Below are 22,306 nucleotides of genomic sequence, written 5' to 3' on the forward strand. Positions count from 1 at the left end.
TGCAAATATTTTTATGCATTTTCATATTCTGGCTCTTTTCCCCCACATGGCAATGTAAATAAGCGATTGGAGTAGAATTAAGCCATTCGGCCCATCAAGTCTACTCTGCTGTGTTTAAGAAAGAACTGCAGATGCTGGAAAAATCGAAGGTAGACAAAAATGCTGGAGAAACTCAGCAGGTGAGGCAGCATCTATGAAACCTGCAACATCGCCTATTCCTTCGCTCCACAGATGCTGTCTCACCCACTGAGTTTCTCCAGCATTTTTGTCTACCTTCGATTTTTCCAGCATCTGCAGTTCTTTCTTAAACATTTCTTAATCCAACATTTAAGTCTACTCCGTTATTCATTAATGACTGATCTATCTCTCCCTCCTAACCCCATTCTCCTGCCTTCTCTCCTGACACCATAACTGTCCTAGTTTCTTAAACTCGATCAGTGGCAAATTTAGCTCAATAGTCCTCTTGCTATTTCAATGCAGGCTGATCATTCTATGGAGTGTGATTGAGATGGGAAAAAGGCACGTTGATCAAGAATACAAAAGCTTGGGACTTTTTCCGTGTTGTGTGCGCGCGCCCTTCATTATGTGTGTGTTTGTGCGCGCGTGCACGCGCGTGTGCGAGCTGCTGCTCTTCCTTTGTGTGCGCGGGCACGAGCACCCCTGCATTGTCTTTGTGTGTGTGTGTGCGCGGGCACGAGCACAACTGCATTGTCTTTGTGTGTGTGCGCGGGCACGAGCATAACAGCACTGTCTTTGTGTGTGTGTGCGCGGGCACGAGCATAACTGCACTGTCTTTGTGTGTGTGTGCGCGGGCACGAGCATAACTGCACTGTCTTTGTGTGTGTGTGCGCGGGCACGAGCACAACTGCATTGTCTGTGCCACTGTGTGTGTGCGCGGGCACGAGCACCCCTGCACTGTCTTTGTGTGTGAGAGCGGGCACGAGCATAACTGCACTGTCTTTGTGTGTGTGCTTGCGCGGGCACGAGCACCCTATGTGTGTGCTGTGCGCGGGCACGCGAGCCAATGCATTGCCAGGGTGCTGTCCATTGCTCTGTCCACTGTGCTGTCCTCGTGAGCGCGCGCGCGCGACCTCGCTGCTCTGCCCTTTGTGTCGCCTCCACTTGAAAGGAATTTTAATTTGAATCTCCTGGAGGTGTCTGGCATCGAACTGGCGCGTTGCCTTTGTTGCAAGAGGCCAGTAACAAAGTGTGTGTCGTCTCCCTACAGCAGCGCATCAGGGCAAACCCATCTTTCTATCATTTGCGGTAAATCAACACCTTCCACAAAGGTAATTGCGCAAATTAACCAAACACAGATGCTCCATAGTTTGCGTTCTTCAGGGCTTTGTAACAACAGCTGGACTGAGGCCCCACAGGTACAGGCACTGCCAAGTCTGGGGGGGGGGGGGGGGGTCACACTGCCAGGAAATGAGTCATATTTTCCAAATACTGGAAGGCATTTTGTATTTAGTGTAAGGAATTCATACCACCTCTCTGCAGGCGTGCAAACACACAGGCCCTTTCATAGCATTTTCATTTTCTGTAGCCACAGAGTTGCTGCACTTGATTTTGCCCTTCGTAGTTTATGCTGTTTATATTGAGAGACGGTGTTTAAGGTGACAATGTATTATAGGTGGGAGCAGCTCTCTGTGAAGAGATGTTCATGTTGATTCAATTCAATGATACTTTATTGACACGTGCCTAGGTACAGTGAAATATAGATTCAATGGGCTGTTCTGTCCATTCTGTACTAACCAGAGGATTGTGCTTAATGTCCAGTGATCGTCTTGCTAAGCTGTATGCAAAAAAAAAAATGAAGGTTGATATTCATGGTGAGGTGCATTGTTTATAGAGAGAGGTTTGTTTATGTTTTTTGGAAGTTATTGTGGTTATAGAAATAGACAAAAATGCTGGAGAAACTCAGGGGATGAGGTAGCATCTATGGAGCGAAGGAAATAGGCGATGCTTCGAGTCGAGACCTTTCTTCAGAAATTATTATAGAAATGAAATGATTATAGAAATGATTTCTTTATCACGGGCACCAAGGTACAGTGAAATAGTTTTGCATACAAAATGTGTAAGAAGGATATTACACATATGCTGTGCTGGTTTAAACCACTGTGGTGGATGTTTATGTTAACTTTTATGTAGTTGTGTGCTTTGTTGGCTTTTTTAGTATGGCTGTATGGTAATTCGCAGACCACTGTACCTTAATTGGTACACGTGACAATAAAAGACCTTTGAAACCGAAGATAGACACAAAATGCTGGAGTAACTCAGCGGGACAGGCAGCATCCCTGGAGAGAAGGAATGGGTGACGTTTCGGGTCGAATCTGAAGAAGGGTCTCAACCCGAAATGTCACCCATTCCTTCTCTTTAGAGATGCTGCCTGTCCTGCTGAGTTACTCCAGCTTATTGTGTCTATCTTAGTTATGCATACAGCTCAGCAAGACTATCACTGTGTATAAGCACAATCCCCCGGTTAGTACAGAAGATACAGAACAGCTCACTGAGCCAAATGCAAGAGGTGCATTTTTTGATGCCACATTTTACAGTCCCAGCTACATCTGGCCACAAAGGATCATTGTAGCCATCGCCTCCATTCCGGTCGCCCCGTGAACAGTCGTCCCTCTCCTTGCATAGCCCTCTTCAGCCTTTATTCCCCGGGGGACACCTCCCCCCGCTGACCTTGAGGGTGCAGAAGGTACCCTCCAAGTTCCTACTGGGCCTTCTGTCCAGCATCCACCACTGTCTCCCTCCATCCTCCTCCCTGCAGCTTCGCTCTACAGGTGGATTCCCAGTTGCACAGCGGGCGAGGCCGGCCTGCCATTGGGATATGGAGTAACTCGCAGCTCGGTGGGAGTCCTTCTAGCCACATACGACTCGCTGGAGAATGTAGACATGAAGAACTGCAGATGCTGGTTAATACACAAAAGGACACACAGTGCTGGAGTAACTCAGCAGGTCAAGCAGCATCTCTGGAGAAAATGGATAGGTGACGTTTTGGGTCGAGATCCTTCTTAAGACTGACAAACCAAGACGTTTCAGTATCTGCTTCTTGCGTATGGAGTGCACAGCCTAAAGTTGAAGAACAACTTGTTCTATTTTATCTTATTTGATTGCATTCGCCGAAACAGGGGGACCACGTGATAGTTGCAATCTCCCACCCAGTTTCAGAATGAAGAAGGGTCTCAACCAGAAACGTCACCCAGCCATGTTCTTCAGAGCTGCTGCCTGACCTGCTGGCTTACTCCAGCACTTTATGACCTTATGTGGTATGTTTATATTGAGGTGTAATGTTTATGGTTTAGGGCAATGTTTATGTTAATAGTGCACGATGACAGGTGATCATGAGGTTTCACATGTTGGCAGCGACTGACGTGTTTATGAGGAAAAGTGTTCATTATTTGGAAGTGTATATTATGAGATGCAGTACCAAGGGGTCTGCACTCCGACCAAACACACTGACAATCATCTCCACATCATGTTACATTATGCAATTATGAACAGTCTCATATTGCGCAGGAGATCCCACATATAAATGGTAAATGGACTACCCTGAATAATATCAGGACATCTTGTGACTGATATATAAACAAATGAACTGACTCAAAAGTATAACAGCCACAGTCACCTTACCAATGAAATCCAATTAACTTAATCTTACCATGGAGTGATTTTCTTGGCAAGAACTTCTGGGAGGTGCAGAATTTCATAATATGACAGCTGATTCTATAACACAGTGGAAGAACCAAGAGGTCTTACAGTATTATAAACTGAAAGCACTATTAATTAAACATTGCTGTAGCAGAAAGTTCATATTTCCAATATATCAGTTAGTATACATCAGTTATTTTAATAAGCTGCCTTCAGAATCCATTGTATAAACACAGAGGAAATAGCCAAGGATCTCTAAGAGTGCATAAAACAAGACTTAATGCTTTACAAGCAGGGCTCAGATTATGGCTGGAATTAATTAATGAGAACTGTTCATAAGCCAAACTGTTCGTAAGTCAGAATTGATCAAAACACTGTCGGGGAGAGGATCACAGACACAGCTGTGACAGGAGAGCGAGCAGGCATGAGGAGAGCAGCCTGCAGTGGCCTCACTGACTCACTGATTAGGACTGCTCAGTGCTCCCAAATTTGGTCAGGTCAATCAAGGCCCTGGCTATTAAGACTTAGGGTGGAGGTGGTGGGTAGAAAGAGAAGGCATGAAGAAGTTCCCTGTTTCCACCTGGCAGAAACATTCCATGCCTGCATCCCCGAAACAGACAATATATGCATCTCCATCCACCCTGCCAGCCCCCCAAATGCTGGGTATTCTGTAGCTTGGCTTGTTTCCTGGCCATCCACAAGGCACAACATGGCAGTGTAAGGAAATACTCACCACCACCCTTAATGAACCCAGCTCCAACACCACCTAGGAACTTAGTGGATGGTGTCCATGAATTGTGTATTGGTAACCCTGGGGAGGACCTGCATCTATTTATTTGTTCTGAGTAATATGTTCTGTTGCATTAGCATTGCTCCTAGGTAGCCTTTGATCGTTCACCATTGAAGGGATCTACAGAAGGCCCTGCCTCAAAAGGCAGCCTATAACATGCTCACATTTCATTCCTACCATCAAAATGAAGATACAGGAGTCTGAAAACCATGACCACCAGGTTCAAGAATAGCTTCTTCCCCAACAACCATCAGACTCTTGAGCACTACACATCACTGACCTAGACTATTAACTTCTATGGACTTCAATCTTTGGTTGCACTAAGGATGTTTTTTTTTTTTTTTTGCACCAGTATTGTAGTTATCAATTTATTGAATTTGTTTATTATATATTATCTAGGTATATTGCGTTCACAGGCCTGTTATACTGTTACAAGTACTGTTTCATTGTTCTTTGGTCGGTACATATAACAATGAAACTCCTTTGATTATGCACAACTGCTAGCATTGAGAAATAACACACAGATCTTGGATTTAATTTCCTTCGGGCCACAGTTGAGATGAGAGCAATGTAGTGAGAGAGGTGGGTCCCAAAGTAACTAATGATTTTTCACTGGGACTAACACCTTCAGTTGCCCTTTCTTTCATTTCAATTAAGAGGCCAATGCTTCAGCATATATTTAGAAAAACCCTACAAAGGTATCATGAGATTGGTGGGAAAAGAACATTAAATCTGCAAGAAGGGAGCCTTCCCACTTCTTGTAACCTATCCCAGATAGATGGATTAGCTTTATTCTCTGGCAGAAACACTCCATGAACTAAGTTACTTTGATTTACCGCTACCCCATTAAGGACATTGGACTTAGTGATGTGCTACAATGCTGAGAAGTATATTCTGTACTCTGTATCTTCCCCTATTGTAATTGCGTTTGAACTGATTGTATCCATATATGTCTAAACTGTTTGAATAGCTTGCAAACCCCTTACTTAGTACATGTGACAAACCTACATACATTTAAATAATTCCCACAAATAGTCATTTGTTGGCACAGAACACATTGAGTAGAAAATTGGTTTTACTAGAATCATACAGCTATACAGAATGGAAACAGGCCCTTTGGCCCAACCTATCCATACTGACCAAGTTGGCATTCTGGGCTAGTCCATTTGCCTGCATTTGCCCATATCACTTCTACCCCTTCCTATAAATTTTATGTCCAATGTCTTTTGAATGAAGGAATGTTTACTTTAGCTGCCTCTCGTGACAGTAAATGAAGCTTTGCCAATGTTATTACGGACGACTCCATTAGGAGAGGCAGTACATGATGCAACAGAGATAGAATGTGTGTACATGGAGATTGTGTTCTGGTGTGTTTCTCGATGGTATTGGAACTGTTTAGTTTACTGTCACGTGTACCGAGCTACAGTGGAAAGTTTTTGTTGTGTGCGAACCAGTCAGTGGAAAGACAACACATGATTACAATTGAGTCATTCACAGTGTACAGATACACATACTTATTGAGGCGTGAAAAGGGGCCCCCCTCACGCTCCGTCAAAAGTCAAGTCAAGAGAGTTTATTGTCATGTGTCCCAGATAGGACAATGAAATTCTTTCTTGCTGCAGCACAACAGAATATAGTAAGCATAAATACAGAACAGTTCAGTGTGTCTCTATAGCATAGACCATATATGTACACATAAATAAACAGATAAAGTAATAACAGCAATAGGCAGTTATAGTTCAGAGTTTGTTTGATGGCGTGTTTAATAGCTGTGGCTGTGGGGAAGAGCTATTCCTGAACCTGGATATACCAGATTTCAGGCTCCTGTACCTTCTACCTGATGGCAGCAGAGAGATGAGTGTGTGGCCAGGTTGGTGTGGGTCCTTGATGATGCTGGCAGCAACTGCGATAGATCCCTTCGATGGTCAGGAGGTCTGAGCCGATGATGGACTGGGCAGTGGTCACAACTTTCTGCATTCTTTCCCGCTGCTGGACGCTCAAGTTGCTGAACCAAGCCACGATGCAACCAGTCAGCATGCTCTCTACTGTGCACCTGTGGAAGTTCGAGAGAGATCTCTTTGACATACCGACTCTCCGTAATCATCTCAGGAAGTAGAGGCGCTGATGTGCTTTCTTTATAATTGCATCAGTGTGCTGGAACCAGGAAAGATCTTCGGAATTTGAAGTTCTTTTCCCTTTCCACCATCGTCCCGTTGATATAAACGGGATTGTGGGTCCCAATCCTACCCCTTCCAAAATCCACAATCAGTTCCTTGGTTTTGCTGGTGTTGAGAGCCTGGTTATTGTGCTGGCACCATTTGGTCAATCGGTCGATCTCACTTCTATACTCTGACTCGTCCCCATCAGTGATACGTCCCACAACAGTTGTGTCGTCGGCGAACTTGATGATGGAGTTCGCACTATGTCCGGCTACGCAGTCATGAGTATAGAGTGAGTACAGCAGGGGGCTGAGCATGCAGCCTTGAGGTGCTCTCGTGCTGATTGTTATTGAGGATGACACATTTCCACCAATACAGATAGACTGTGGTCTGTGGATGAGGAAGTCGAGGATCCAATTGCAGAGGGATGCGCAGAGACCCAATTCTGCGAGTTTGGTAACCAGCTTGGAGGGGATGATTGTATTAAATGCCGAGCTGTAATCAATGAATAACAGCCTGACATATGAGTTTTGTTGCCAAGTGGTCCAGAGCGGAGTGGAGAGCCAGTGAGATCGCATCCACTGTGGCGATAAGCGAACTGCAGTGGGTCCAGGTTTTTGTCGAGGTATGAGTTGATATGCGCCATAATCAACCTCTCAACGCACTTCATCACCACAGACGTTAGTGCCACTGGTCGATAGTCATTGAGGCACGTCACCTTGCTCTTCTTGGGCGCCGGTATAATTGATGCCCTTTTAAAGAAGGTGGGAATCTCAGACCTCAGAAGTGAGAGGTTGAAAATGTCCGTAAAAACTCCAGCCAGTTAGTCTGCACAGGTTTTTAGAACACAACCGGGTATACCATCAGATCCAGGCGCTTTCCGAGGGTTCAGAGTTGTGTTGTGTGGATGGGGAGACGTTTTGGAGGACCAGGATGCAAGCTATCTGCCACAGAACCCCTAGCGTCTGACGTACTCCAATAGGTACAATGTTTATATGGCTGGTATGCATAAATATGTAAATCCACTTATGTGAATTTTCACTCTGCCAAGAAAAGTAGCACATGTGTGAATTTACATCCTCTCAAACCAAAGTAGAATGAATTAGTATTCAAAGACAAGCAACTTGATGACCATTAGGTTCTGACACAACAATCGGAAGGAAATTGCAGGGAGATTCAAATTCTAAAGCTGTAGCACAATGGAGTCATTCTAAACCCAGAGATTTAGTTTCAGCAAGACATTCTCTTCAGATTTTCTTTGCTAAAATGTATGGTCTTTTTTTGTTAAGAATAAATTCATTATTCAGGTCCAGTTCACACTACCCATAACTTGATAGGAAGCCAGTTTGGTTATAATACACATCCTTTCACGCAAGTGGGGGAAAACAAGATGTGCTGGCCTTGATTTCCAGAGTATCTCTGCCCCCCAATAATCATTAAGCCTTGATTGAAACTGATCAAATAGGGTAGAAAACAATAGCATCAGTTCTCCACCTATGCGCAGTTGCCTTAAGGTGGGGTTTTCCTGAATGTTCTAAGTCTGTGTACCAAAGGCTTTCCCACCATAGTGTTACCATGACGTTGACACAGCGACAATGAACTCTTTGGGTCCATACGTGTTTTGAAATTGGCAAAGACATGGGTTTATAGATATTGTAGACAGCAGACACTGGAGTCCTAGGCAAAACACAAAGTGCTGGAGTAGCTCAGCGGCTCAGACAGCAATAAGTTAATAAAATGCCAATGCTGACTCTAAATTGAAGGAAACACTCTAAATGCGAACATGTTTGTTAAACCACCAATTCTCTTTATTTTATTTTGCCACAATAGTTAGGCCTTGTTTTCTGAAACAGACGAAAGCATGCACTTATCTGAAGCCCTTAGGCTTCATTGTTTTAATTAATTTAAGTAACTTTCTTTTTACCTTTGCAACCGCAGTTGCAAGGTTTCTTTTCGGGGGGTGGACGGGCGCAATAGTGGCCTGCATTCAGTTGAGTGCAGCCAATTAGGCGCGGTGTGTTGGGAAGGGTTCTGCGCATCCCCATGCATTTCTCCTGGTCAATGAAGAGCGAGTTGGCCTTCACCGCGATGTCATACTCCAGGACGGACTTGGTTTGGACCAGAAGTTGCAGAGCATTTTGAGACTCCTGTAGACGTTGCTTCAGTGTTTGTATAGTTGCATCTATGGTGTACACTTCACAAACCAACCTAGACAGGAAAAGAAATAATGTTATAAACTGTGGGTAATGCAATGAGTGAGTTTCACCATTTTGTTTCGTGGGGAGGTTGAAAGGTGTGGCCTTTTCTCTGGATAAATTCACTGTTTGTGCCCCTCAGCAAGGGAACTACACCAAGGACAAAATCACGTGTTTAAATCGTGCCTCTTGCGACCTCAGGCTATCTCAAAGGACTTTATGACCAATAAAGTCCTTGTTATATAGGAACTTTAGCAACCGAACATCACGCAATCAGCAATAAGTTAATGAACAGGCAATTAGTTCCAACAATGACGTGTGACAAAATGACCAAGGCACTGGGGAGAACAACTGTGCTTGAAATTAATTTCTGGGAACCTTTACATCAGTTTGAGAAAGCAGGTGTGACCCCAGTTTATTATATTATAGAAATGTATGAAAGAGGAATTCATCCTCATGAGCCTGTTCTGCCATTTATTAGGACTACGATTGGTCTGAATGTAATTTTAATTTCCGCACTCTCATCTATCTGTGGGAAAGTTTCACCCCTTTGTTCACCTGAAAAGTGATGCTGCCAGCTATGTACCACTCCCTCAACATTGCTCTGGCGTGGTCATTGGTCTATTTTTTAAATTTCTGTAGCTTGAACCTATAAATCTGGTGTGAGTGTCATCACTGAAAAGCAGTAGTATGCAAAGGCAGCATTGCTCCATAATAGGACCTTAACAAGATGGTCTTGATTTGCCAACCCATGTACCTCAAATGCAATTCCAATCCATTAGAACTGGATTTTTCCAAAGTCCAGATTCATTTAGTTTATTAATGTCACATGTACCAACTGCTGAACAATGAAAAGGTTTTTGTTGCACGTTCTCCAGTCAGCGAAAAGACTATGCATGATTACAATCAAGCAGTCTGCAGTGTACAGATACAGTATAAAGGGTAGACAAAAATGCTGGAGAAACCCAGCGGGTGAGACAGCATCTATGGAGCGAAGGAAATAGGCAACGTTTCGGGTCGAGACCCTTCTTCAGACCCTTCTCAACCCGAAACGTTGCCTATTTCCTTCGCTCCATAGATGCTGCCTATCCCACTGAGGTTCTCCAGCATTTTTGTCTACCTTCGATTTTCCAGCATCTGCAGTTCCTTCTCAAACAGTATAAAGGGTATAATGTTTAGTGCAAGGTAAAGTCCATTGAAGATATGATTAAAGGTATACAATGAGGTAGATGGGAGTTCTGGACCGCTCTCTAGTTGGTGTGTGCAGAAGCCCACTAATATACAGTAGGTGTGGACGTCTTTGTAAGTGCACTCTTCTCTGCACATTGAAGGGCCACATTATTAGTGGTTAAAACATCCTTGACTGTTGCATACATTTTGTTGTTTACATTCTGCAGTTTGTATGTTTCCAACACTGAATACTACAGGTCCAAATTTGAAACTGGGCCTGTTCTTACTTGTCTATGTTCTGAATTTATTGAAATACAAGAAGATGGGATTTAAAATTTTGACAAGGGCGTATTAATTGCTTTTGAGTTAATTAATGAGGCAAGTGTGCAGACTTTCCTCTAAGCTTCTGCAAAACTATATATATATTTTAAACTACCCGCTTTGGGGGGAAAAAAAATGAAATGTGCCTTTGGAAAACTGAAATAATGTGTTATTGATGATTAGTCACAAACCCTGAAATTTAACAGATAGCCCTCAATCTCCAGGAAACTGCTGGAAAAAATGTAAAAAGTGAATTGGTTTGCTAGAGATATCTGTTCATCACCTGCTGGGTTTGCAAGGTGCAGTGGGTAACTTTGTGGTGTAAATTTACTAGATATCACTATAGTCACTCTTGTATGGAAGACATTTTGTTGGGGATATTTACCCATGGTAGTATTTTATCATTTCAGCCAAATTGCCCCTTTTGTTGGGATTTTCATTTCTTAAAAGCAGCAATATTCACTTTGCTTTCCATTTTGGTACAAGGTTAAGGGCTACCATTAATATTTGTACATAAGGCGTGAGATAGAGGTGCAGCACAGATGCAGTACACAGCAATTAAGATATAATGAGACCTGCAACCTTTTTTTGTTTTAATTGATATAAAATGGAAAGTAACCCTCCAGAGATCTGCATGAAAAATATATTATTTAAACTGATTAATCTGTGCTGGCAATTTAGATTAACTAGGCAGAAATTACATTTTCATTGTCTTTGATTTACGAATGCCTTGCAAGGCTTTCAAAATCTTCACATAGATTACAGACAATTTATTTGAGGGATGTGTTAGTCAGTGGTGTAACAATGATAACACAGTAGACATTGGTAAGTTTTAATGCCTTGAGATATTAATAACAATATCTACTTAATTGCACTTTATAATAATTTTTTTAATTACCAGAAATTTGTTTTTTTAAACACACTTATAAAATTACAAAAAAAAAATGATCTGAGCGAAACTATTAAACTCTAGTACTAAAAGGGCAATATTTACAACCGAGTGTCCACTCGCTTCTCTATGGTATTTTGAGTGTGTGTTCGAACCATTTTTAAAGCGCTTTTCTCCCTTGTTGCCAGGTTTCAGCAAGCCTGAGCAGTCAATTGCAATTCCTTTGTTTATCGCCAGTTCTGGTCTAGCCTATATTTGTCATTGCAAAATTTGATATCACAGTACGATCTGTAGTCAACTCTAGTTAAGACCACTGACAATAGCCCATCGGTTAAATTCTACATTCGTGTGTTTCACGGTTGATTCGAGTGTAGCTGTTTGCCATCTTCCTCCAGACAGCTGTAACAATATTAATAAGGAGTTCAAACTCAATACGCCACTGTCTAGCCTTTCCCGAGGAGGGTATAATCTTGCAGATATTATCTCACATCTGAAGGGAGGATATGATGTTGTGGTCCAAGGAAATAGTGGTGTGCATCATTTCAGCCAAACTGGAGTCTAGACTAGGAGGCTCTCCACAAGGTGTGAGGTCACCCTTATGTTGCAATCCACAGAACACTGAGTTCCATTGGTACATATCTACAATTCACACTTGCATCAAAACACTTGGCTAGAAAGAATGGCCAATAGTTTCCATATTCACTTGTTCTTCATAGCCTACAAAGCTGTGCTACTCTGATGTATACGTTGCACCAGAGGAAAGGAAGAACTGATTCTCAACCTGTTGCTCCTCTGGTCTGGATGACGGGGTGGGAGAGACACTGCAGTTAGAGCCGCTACAACTGCCCCATGAAGGAGGGGCTGTATAGCAATGAGAATGAATGGCATCTCTCCTGGTGCAAGTTGAGGCCATCAGTCCTCTTCCACTATGACCCTCTGTTGCTCTGAATCTGTATGTGGTGGTGTTCCCATGTGTTTATATTCATTGCTCTCGATGGAGGAGAGTGTGTGTGTTTGAGAGATGCTGTCAGAGTGGCCTAGTAGAATAACTGCAAATATTCCTGGAACGAAAGTTTTAGGGTGGTATATGTTCGGCACAAAAACATTGTGGGCCGAAGGGCCCGTTCCTGCACTGTACTGTTCTATGTTCTAATTAAATCCTGGATGAATCAACTGGGGTGGCTGATCTACTTTTCCAGACAAGGTAAAAGTATTCCTTCACATACAGTAGACAAAAATGCTGGTGAGGCAGCATCTATGGAGCGAATGAAATAAGCAACATGGCTATCTGGACAACCCAAAACGTTGCCTTTGTACTTTATAGCTGTACTACGTTTTTGGGGCATCAGGACATGAATCACCTAGCACAGGATACTCTGCCAGATCTATTCTGATAGCCACAGTATGTATGTGGCTGCTCCAGTTGTGTTTCTGGTCAATAGCAAACTCTAGGATGTTGATAAGGCGAGATTCACCAATAGAGCAATAACTTAAATGCATTTATAAAGTATAGAATGTGTATTATTTAAGCTCTTCGTCTTGTTTTTCCCTGAGCCTGAGCTTGAATTTCGGAGTGGAGAGGACAAAATGTTTTCTTGAGCGAATGATCCCCAATAGCTTCCTGAAGGCTGCAGGTCCACCACCGATTGTGTAGCAACTGGTGGTCTGGAACCTCCTTTAATATGGAAAAAATTACAAAAGTGCACTTTAAATACCCTCTGGAAGCCTCCCCCCCCCCTCAAAAAAAATGTGGCGCATTGACCAGGTGAGGTGGCTCATCATGACCTCCTCCAGTTCTCCGCGGCTGATTGTGAGGCCAAATTTGTCCCCTGCGGCCAGGCCTCTGAAGCTCCAGCTTGGCCGGAGCCAGCAGATTTGTTCCTATGGCCGACTTCCAAGACCAACTTTGGGGGTCACTATCTCAGCCTCTGAGGCCCTGACCTCTGCTCTGGCAAAACGGATAATCCAGAAAGGCTCTGGAACGAAGGGTGCTTGAAAATCGGTGATGGACCTGTAATAACTTGGTGGAGCCACACTCAGAATATTCAGTTTCATAAAAAATGTTGCATTCAGAAGCTCCTCCAAGTGAATAGTTCAAATGGAGATCAACGAGCTGAGAATTTTAATTTAATTGCAACAACAAGATAAGAAAGTTCTATAATCTAATTAAATCTGTCAGGCAAACTCTTGATTACTTATTTCTAGTGAGAATAAAACAAGGATCAGCTAAACTCAGCCAAGGGAGGCTACTGGTTAAAAGGAGGGAAATGGATTGCTGCAAGTAACTAACTGGCTGCCTCTTTCCTATATAAGGAACAAAAATGGAAGAATACTAATGTTAAATAACACGAAACAGCAATATAAAAACGATAGAAATTGTTCCCAAGTTCCCATGTAATGTTGACCTACATAAAATATTTACCTACTCATTACTTGTCCTTATGTATCATAAAACAAAGTATCATGGCAGCTCGTGTTTCCCTTTCCCAGTATCTCCTCCGAGTCGATGGATCTATTTTCTAGAGTTTAGGGTATAATGTAGGAGGTTCATGTTCCACTCCAGAACAGTTGAAAGGGACTTCAGCCTGAAACATTTAAGAAGCAACTGCAGATGCTAGAAAATCGAAGGTAGACAAAACTGCTGGAGAAACTCAGCAGGTGAGGCAGCATCTATGGATCTCAGCAGGTGAGGCAGCATCTATGGATCGCTCCTTCGCTCCATAGATGCTGCCACACCCGCTGAGTTTCTCCAGCATTTTTGTCTACCTTCAGCCTGAAACAGTAATCCGTTTCTTGTCCCACATTTGCAGCCTAACCAGTTGCGATTTTCGGGCATTTTCAACTTTTATTTTTCGATTCCCAGCCTGTGCAGTTTTAGACACTAGATAATAGGTGCAGGAGTAGGCCATTCGGCCCTTCGAGCCAGCACCGCCCGCCATTCAATGTGATCATGGCTGATCATCCACAATCAGTACCCCGTTCCTGCCTTCTCCCCATATCCCCTGACTCCGCTATCTTTAAGTGCCCTATCTAGCTCTCTCTTGAAAGTATCCAGAGAACCAGCCTCCACCGCCCCCTGAATTCCACAATTCTCACAGCTCTGTGTGAAAAAGTGTTTTCTGTTTTGATTGTCACTATCTTTGATTTCTTAGCCTCTGTTAAGCTGGTTGTGATGGGTTCTGGAATCACTTTTTGTACATTCTTACGGAGAAGGGTAAAAAAGATAAACGTGCATGCTAGCTGTCGTTTACTAATTATTATTTTATTAGTGATAGGAGCACAATTAGGCCATTCAGCCCATCAAGTCTACTCCACCATTCAATCATAGCTGATCTACCTTTCCCTCTTAACCCTATTCTCCTGCCTTCTCCCCATAACCCCTTGACACCCGTACTAATCGAGAATCAATCTATCTCAGTCTTAAAAATATCCATTGACTTGGCCTCCACAGCCTTCTGTGGTATTTATGGGAGCATGCATGCATATATTTCAAGGCAGGACTAGAATCAGCATATTATTGTGAAAGGCATTTAGGTATTCCCAAAGCAGCCTGAAAACAATAGACTCACAATGCATGTGGAAACTTGTCACGACCTTTTGTACCAGGCAGAAAGGAGAATTGGACGAGGGGGGAAATAAAAGTTACAATTCCAAAACTAAGTCACGAGAACTATGCTGCTCCTTGTCTTCCCTCTAGCATTTTCACTGTTGACATTTTGATTCTATCCCAGGGTCAAAGGAAAGTTAGACATCTTATTTGCAGTGTCAAACAGGCTGAAAGACTCTTCTTTATCCAAATCCGTCTTGTGATTTATTTACTGGCAGAAGTTGAAAGAATATCCATTAAGTCTTAATTTCTGAAAAATCCCAGCATCACATGGATGCGTTTTCATTCCATTCACTGGCTATCATATGCCCTACCATTTCAAATTTACAGCTAATGACAGAAAAGATCTTACTAAACACTAGACTGCGGCAGGCCAATAATCAAGCTTTTCATAAAATATCTGACTTTCCCCTCTTTCCTTGGGGCCACTATGTATTCCTCTGCCAAGTTGTGCAAGATTTGCACCAGCAATAAGCCAACAGGAAATGCTTCAGATTTCTTTCAGGATAATAGTCTTTCTCAGAAGGAAAAAAATATCCAACCTATTAAAATTGGATACTGAGTGCTGATTGTCCCTGCCTATTATTTGAGGGATATACCAATTGATCTATTTAATTTGGGCTGTGCGCGCATGTTATTTTACATAACAAATCTTCATTGACAAGTATTCTAATCGAGGTATACAAGGTATTTTAGAATAACCTTTCTGATATAACTCCAGTAAATTTTGTCCTTTATTATCAGGCAATGGAAGATAGGTTTCATTTATCGGATAAATAGCCCACTCACTATCAAACATAAACCAGCTGTGAAAGAAACTTCCTAAGAGTTAAGCATTATGAGGAGATGTAGAGAATAATATGCAGATGTTTCCCCACCTCCGCTGGGGAGATGTGCAAGAAATCAGTTTGCTGTGAGATAGGGTGGTGATGAAGGCATAAGGCATGCTCGCCTTCACAAATTGAGGCATACAAAGTTGGGATGTTATGCTGCAAATTTACAAGACACTGTTTGGATCTCACTTTGAGAACCGTTCATAAGTTCTAGGAGCAGAATTAGGCAATTCAGCCCTTCAAGTCTACATTCAACCATGGCAGATCTAACTTTCCCTCTCAACCTCATTCTCCTGGCTTCTCCCCTAACCCTGAATCTGTGCTGTTCAGGTAGCCACACTATAGGTGAGAGTTTAGAGGAGATTCTGCAAGATGTTGCTTGGATTGGAGGACTTTATTTGTGGGGAGAGATTGTAAAAGGGTGAGTTTGTTTATCCCTGAGCAAAAGAAACAGGTTTGTCTGAAATTGACGGAGTATAAACTTAAATAGGCACGGCATGAAAGGATACAGTCCTAATGTGGGCAAATGGGATCTGTGTAAATGGACAACTAGGCCAGCATGCATGTAGTGGCTGAAGGGCCTGTTTCTGTGTTGTCCAAATGAGTAACTCAGTGGGACAGTCTAAAGAAGGGTCTCGACCCGAAACGTCACCCATTCCGTCTCTCCAGAGATGCTGCCTGTCCCGCTGAGTTACTCCAGCATTTTGTGTCTATCTTCCATTTAAACCAGCACCTGCAATTCTTTCCTACACATTCTTAAAACCATTGCTGCTCACTATTTGGTAAACAGCACTGTTAGGTGGAAGCAAATCATACGTTTATATTGAACGCAGCAAAGAGTCTGGAACATTTGGACGGCTGAATTATGCAAAAGTTCACTGAAATCCGAAGCGAATGGAAGATAAGTTCTATCCAAATAAATAGGTCAAATTTTATCTTGACATCTCTCGAGCCCCAGGGAGATTAATCTCTCCCCCCTCCCCTCCCCCATGAGCACAACAACTACACTCAAATGTGCTTCATTTGCTTTACATTGTGTGTTGGGAAGTCCAAGGGATATGAGAGGCAATGTAGAAACGCTAGTCTATTTTCATTCTCATTTGGATTTCATTTTCATTTCATTCTCCTTGCTTCTTCCAAATATCAGTATGCACCAGGGATTGCAGTGTAGAAAGTGAATTAACAGGCATGTGTGAAATATTAATTTTCATGTCGGTTATTATCTGTCTTGTTTTTCAACTACATACGTAGATTGGAGCTGCCTCGGGGTGTACAACTGCTGCTCAAAACCTGCTGTCAATAATCTAGAGGCAGGCAGAACCATCCCTGTAGTCCTACCACTGACTTGTGTCGGAAGGAACTGCAGATGCTGGTTGACACTGAAGATAGACACAAAATTCTGGAGTAACTCAGAGGGTCAGGCAGCATCACTGGAGAAAAGGAATAGGTGACGTTTCGGGTCGAGACCCTTCTTCAGACTGGCCATTGACTTCACTGGGCAATTTTGGTCTTCATTGCTCTGGTATGCAGTGCATGATAAGACCCAGTCCAAATTCTAGTCCCATGGTTCCTTAAGAGTACCTTAGTGAATTGCTACACACAGCGATAACACGATGGTACAGCTCCCACAGCTGTTGCCGCACAGCACCAGTCCCAAGTTCAATCCCAACCTTGGGTGCTACCAGTGTGGAATTAGCACATTCTCCTTCTTTCCCTTGGATGGTCCAGTTTCCATCCACTTCATAAAGACCAGTCGGTTCCGATGTTAACTGTAAGTTCCCCCCAGTGTGTAGATGAGTGGTAGAATCAGGGGGAGTTGTTGAAAATGTTGGGCTTAATTTCGAATGTACGATGGAACTGCAGATGCTGGTTTAAACCGAAGACAGACACAAAATGCTGGAGTAACTCGTCTGAAGAAGAGTCTCGACCCAAAATGTCACCCATTCCTTCTCCCAAGAGATGCTGCCTCTCCCGCCGAGTTACTCCAGCATTTTGTGTCTATTTTGGGTTTAATTCAGATGTGCCTCCGTAATCTAGTCATGGAATGGAAAAGGCAGAAGAAAAAAAACATGTTGGTAATTTTGTCTTGTCTTTCTTTCTTGACGGCTGCAATTCACACAACACTTTCAATGCCATCTACTATGGAACAAGGAATGTTCCGATCTGAATCAAAATGGAGTGAGCTGCAAGTGAGGTCAGTATTTGTCAGGGATCCCTGCTGCCTGATAGACCGACTTTTCTGCCAATTCTGAAGTCTTGATCTTCAAATACCCATTTTCACAAATCAATCAAATTATATTTTGGCACATTGAAGGCCGTGATAAGTTTCATCATCGATGCCTGGCTCAATGGACAAGCAATGTCTGAGATAAGGAAAGTGGGCCACATTTTTTTTTAAAGAATCTCACAGTGAATATTTATTGTCAAAAAGCGGTGTAGTGAGGCAGAGGGAAGGTTGATAGAGGACCTTGACCATGGACTGACAGAACCGTATAGGATGGGAACGGGCCCTTCAGCCCACCTTTACCATGCTGACCAAATTAACATTCAGATCCACCGTCAATTTTCCAGCAACTGATGGTCCAGCACCTCCTTTAAACCGGACAAACTTACAAGAGCGCACTTGAAATACCCGCCGGAAGACCCCTGAAAATGTGGCAGCTAGGCTGGGTGAGATGGCCGGTCTCAACCTCACCGGAACCTCTGCGGCCAATTGGCGGGTTGAATTTGCCCCCTTGCCCCCTGCTGCCAGGGCTCTGAAACTCCAGCCTAGCCAGAGCCAGCGGATCCATTCCCATAGCCAACTTCCAAGGCTGACTTTGCGGGTCGGTATCTTGGCCCTCCGGCGTCTTAGGCGGAATGTTGTGCCATATATACGGCTGATTTTGTATCTCTCGGGTTGGCGGAGTTCAGCTTGGTAACCATGCAAGAAAAGCGGTGTCTCACCCCCACTGGCGGCTTCCCTCATCCATTTGGCTCACTAACCCTTATATATAGATATCGGGTATGGGGGATTTGATTCCAGGTCTCATCCCTTTGTATGCTTTAATGATTGCATATATTTGCAATTAGTTCTCTGGAGTAGAAGAATGGTACAGCCAGGAAGAGGTGTGCATTCAGCAAGGAGCTCGCCACACTGACACTTATTATTGGAGGTTACTAAGTCCTAATTGAGAAGACATTATAGTCATTAAGAGGTAATGAGCAGACGTAGTAACTAACCTTGCTGACAATGTGTACAACATTACACATGAAGATTGGTGCTTTCAAAGACTCCAGCCAGAAAATTAGCTTGTAGAATTCAAATGTGAATTGACTGGACAAGGGAAGATGAGATTGGACACGTTCTCTGGAAAGATTTTCAATTGAGGCCAGAGGGTGGCCAGTCACACGGGGTTATGGTCTTGATTATTGAGAGTCTTCATCATTGATTGGCTAATGACAGGGTTTGAATGGAATAAACCTTTAATAAATGGGAAAATGTATATTGTTGGATAAAACAATTAAAGTGACTCACCTATGCTGAGGCTGATCGCAACACAGTTCCATGTTGGGCCTCTTGATTCTCTCCTCTAAGCGGGTCTGTGCCACCTTCATTGGAGCTTCCTTTTGCCTAATGGCCATCTTCAACTCCTCAATGGTGCATTCCATTTGGAATATCTCTTGCAGAACCTGGGGAATAAAGCAGAGATCATGCACTATCCCATCTGGCTGCTTACCAAAACTCTTCAGTCAAAAGCAAATATTGGCTTATCCATGGTCCAAGATTATTCATTACGGCAGAGAATTAATCAAGCAGCCTCTAACTCCATTCTAACATAGGCTTTCTTTACCTCTACACACCAGCATCTGTTAACAATAGGCATCAGTCTCATAGCTGAGTCACAAGTCTTCAAGACCCCACTCCAAGTACTTGAACACAAAACTGGGTACATTCCAGTGCAGTAGGGAGGGAAGGTTAATTCTGTTTATTCTCTCATTTGAACACGGCACCAGTTCACTGGGTTTGTTCTTGGATCATATTCATCCTTAATCCAACATTACAAACATTTAAAGACGAGGCAATTCATAATTTTCATAAGTGCGACAGTTCGTGGGAATGTAATTAATTGTACAGCCCTTGGGATATTCGGACTAGCCATGAATACGCTTGCAAAGTAGTATATTTCAGTTCATGATGTTTTGCACAGAGCTATGGCAAAATGTCAGTGGTATCGCAAAAGTGCTAGCACTTTTCTGAATTAAGTATAAAGAAACAATCGTTATCAAAGTACTCCGATATAAAGCTGCTGCTTGATGAGAACAAAATGATGCCAATTTTCTTCCACATTTCTCCCGAGACAAATTTAATTCTGGTGTGTAATGCAGATAAAGAATGGATGAAAACCTGTCAGGCCAGCTTGCAACCCTGCATGTATTTCACACACATTTACAGTGACAGGTCAGGTGGTAATAGCCACTCCATTGTGCCAGCAGCAAGTATTTCATTTAAATTTGATTTAAGTTTGTTGAATTGACATCATTTTGGATTACAACAAGGTTGGTTTCACTACTGTTGGCTGCTCGCCAATACAGGCTGTTACTCTATTAATAAGTCAAGACGATTTTGTTGTCACATGCACAGTTATGGTGTGATCCAGGCATGAAGAAAATCATGCTTGCAGCAGTATCACAGACACATGGATTCGAACAACACACACAAAAAACATTAGGTACAGTTCTCTCCATAATGTTTGGGACAAACACCCATCATTGATTTATTTGCCTCTGTACTCCAGTTTGAGATTTGTAATAGAAAAAAATCACATGCGGTTAAAGTGCACGTTGTCAGATTTTATTAAAGGCCATTTTTATACATTTTGGTTTCACCATGCAGAAATTACAGCTGTTTTTGCTGCGCTCTGGGTGAACAATTTCTAATCTTGTGATGTGAACTCAATAAGAAGAACTTAATGTTATCCTTCCTATCTGAAGGACCAGAATTCTACACAGTACTCAAAGTGGGGTCTCACCAATGATTTGTACAGCTGCATCATGGTGTCCCAATGGTTGTACTCAATATCCTTCCGATGAAGGCATGCGTGCCAAACCCCTTCTTTATCACGCTATCCACTTGATTCATCACTTTTAGGCAACCATGTATCTGTAAACCCAAATCCCTCTGTTCTGTAACACTTTCCAGGCTATATTTACTGTGCAAGTCCCACCCTGGTTTGACAATCCAAAGTGTAACATATCAAACTTAAATGTCAGAGGTAAGTGGCATTGGCCATTCCCAGGCCAAACCTTGCCAACTGATCTAGATCTTGTTGTAAACTTAGATATCCTTCCTCACTGGTATACAAAAAAGCTGGAGAAACTCAGCGGGTGCAGCATCTATGGAGCGAAAGAAATAGGCAACGTTTCAGGCCGAAACCCTTCTTCAGACTGATGTGGGGTGGGGAGAAGAAAGGAAAAAGGAGAAGGAGGAGCCCGAGGGCTGAGCAGTTAGAGAGGAGGTTGTGAATCTGTCTCCAGAAGTTGGAGAAGAACTTCTTCAAAATAGGCATACCTTGAGGTGATTTCGCAGTGGAGTAGACAAAGTGTTTAAGAAGGAACTGGGCAGTGGAGCACTCACTGTCTACGATACCACCAATTTTGGTGTCAGCTGCAAATTTACTTCCAATTTTAATCGCATTGTCATCCAAATCATTCATGTACATAACAAAAAGCAGTGTACCTAGCATCGCCCCCTGTGGGCACACCACTGATCATTGAACCAGAAACATATCCTCCACGACTACCCTTTGAACTCCTTACCATAGGCCAATGTTAAAGGTGCTAACTCACCTTGGAAGCCATACAATCTCACCTTCTAGATCAACATATCTACCCTACCATGTGGGCTCTTGCTAAAGCTTTGCTAAAGTCCAAAAAGACAATGTCCACTGCCCTACCCTCATTAATCCATTAGTGATACAGCACGGACATAGGCCCTTCGACCCACTGAGTCCATGCTGACCAGTGACCACCCCGCTCACTACACTATCCTACACACTAGGAACAATTTACAATTTCCAAAAGCCATTAACCTACAGTCTGAAGGAGGGTCTTGACCCGACAAATCACCCGTTCCTTTTCTCCAGAGATGCTGCCTGACCCGCAGAGTCACTCCAGCATTTTGTGTCTATCCTCAGTGTAAAATAGCATCTGCAGTTCCTTCCTACACAATCTACAAACCTGTTATGCTGTGGAGTGTGGGAGGAAACCAGAGCACCTGGAGAAAACTCATGGTCACAGGGAGAATGTGCAAGCTACGTATAGACAGCGCCTATAGTCGGGTCTCTGGTGCAGTAAGGCAGCAACTCTACCAATGCTCCACTGTGCTGCCCTGATCCTCTTGGTGATCTCCTCAAAATATGTTTTAAGAGTTTGTGAAAGTGATTTCCCATGGACAAAACCATGCTGACTATCCTTATTCAGTCTGTGCTTATCCAAACACTGGTGGACCTTGTCCCTAAGACACCCCTCCACCAAACTGATCCACCACTGACATCAGGCTCACCGGCCTATAGTTCCCCGGTTTGTCCTTGCTGCACCTCTTAAATAATGATGCAACATTAGTCACCCTCCAGTCTTCCGGTACTTCACCTGCAGCTAAAAATTATGCAAATATCCTGATATGGCCTCCGCAATTTCCTCCTGA

The 22,306-nt window shown here is 43.1% G+C and overlaps 1 protein-coding gene and 1 long non-coding RNA gene across 4 annotated transcripts in view; one reads left to right on the top strand and one right to left on the bottom strand.

Annotated features, from left to right (window-relative positions):
* Positions 1-1,044: 1,044 nt before the first annotated feature.
* LOC129707023 (uncharacterized) overlaps positions 1,045-22,306 on the top strand; it is a 33,255-nt gene continuing 11,993 nt past the window's right edge. Inside the window, exon 1 of the long non-coding RNA XR_008725131.1 lies at positions 1,045-1,289. This is a non-coding gene — a long non-coding RNA (uncharacterized LOC129707023). The remainder of the gene's footprint in view (positions 1,290-22,306) is intronic.
* LOC129707022 (tektin-3-like) overlaps positions 8,393-22,306 on the bottom strand; it is a 51,015-nt gene continuing 37,101 nt past the window's right edge. For all 3 annotated transcript variants that reach the window (XM_055651753.1, XM_055651750.1, XM_055651751.1), the window contains exons 7-8: positions 19,139-19,293; positions 8,393-8,814 (exon numbers count right to left, since the gene is read on the bottom strand). In XM_055651753.1, coding sequence (XP_055507728.1) covers positions 8,511-8,814; positions 19,139-19,293 — 459 coding nt within the window. In that variant the 3' untranslated portion in view covers positions 8,393-8,510. The remainder of the gene's footprint in view (positions 8,815-19,138; positions 19,294-22,306) is intronic.

The sequence above is a fragment of the Leucoraja erinacea genome, chromosome 20 (genome assembly GCF_028641065.1).
Source record: "Leucoraja erinacea ecotype New England chromosome 20, Leri_hhj_1, whole genome shotgun sequence".
Lineage (NCBI taxonomy): Eukaryota > Metazoa > Chordata > Chondrichthyes > Rajiformes > Rajidae > Leucoraja > Leucoraja erinaceus.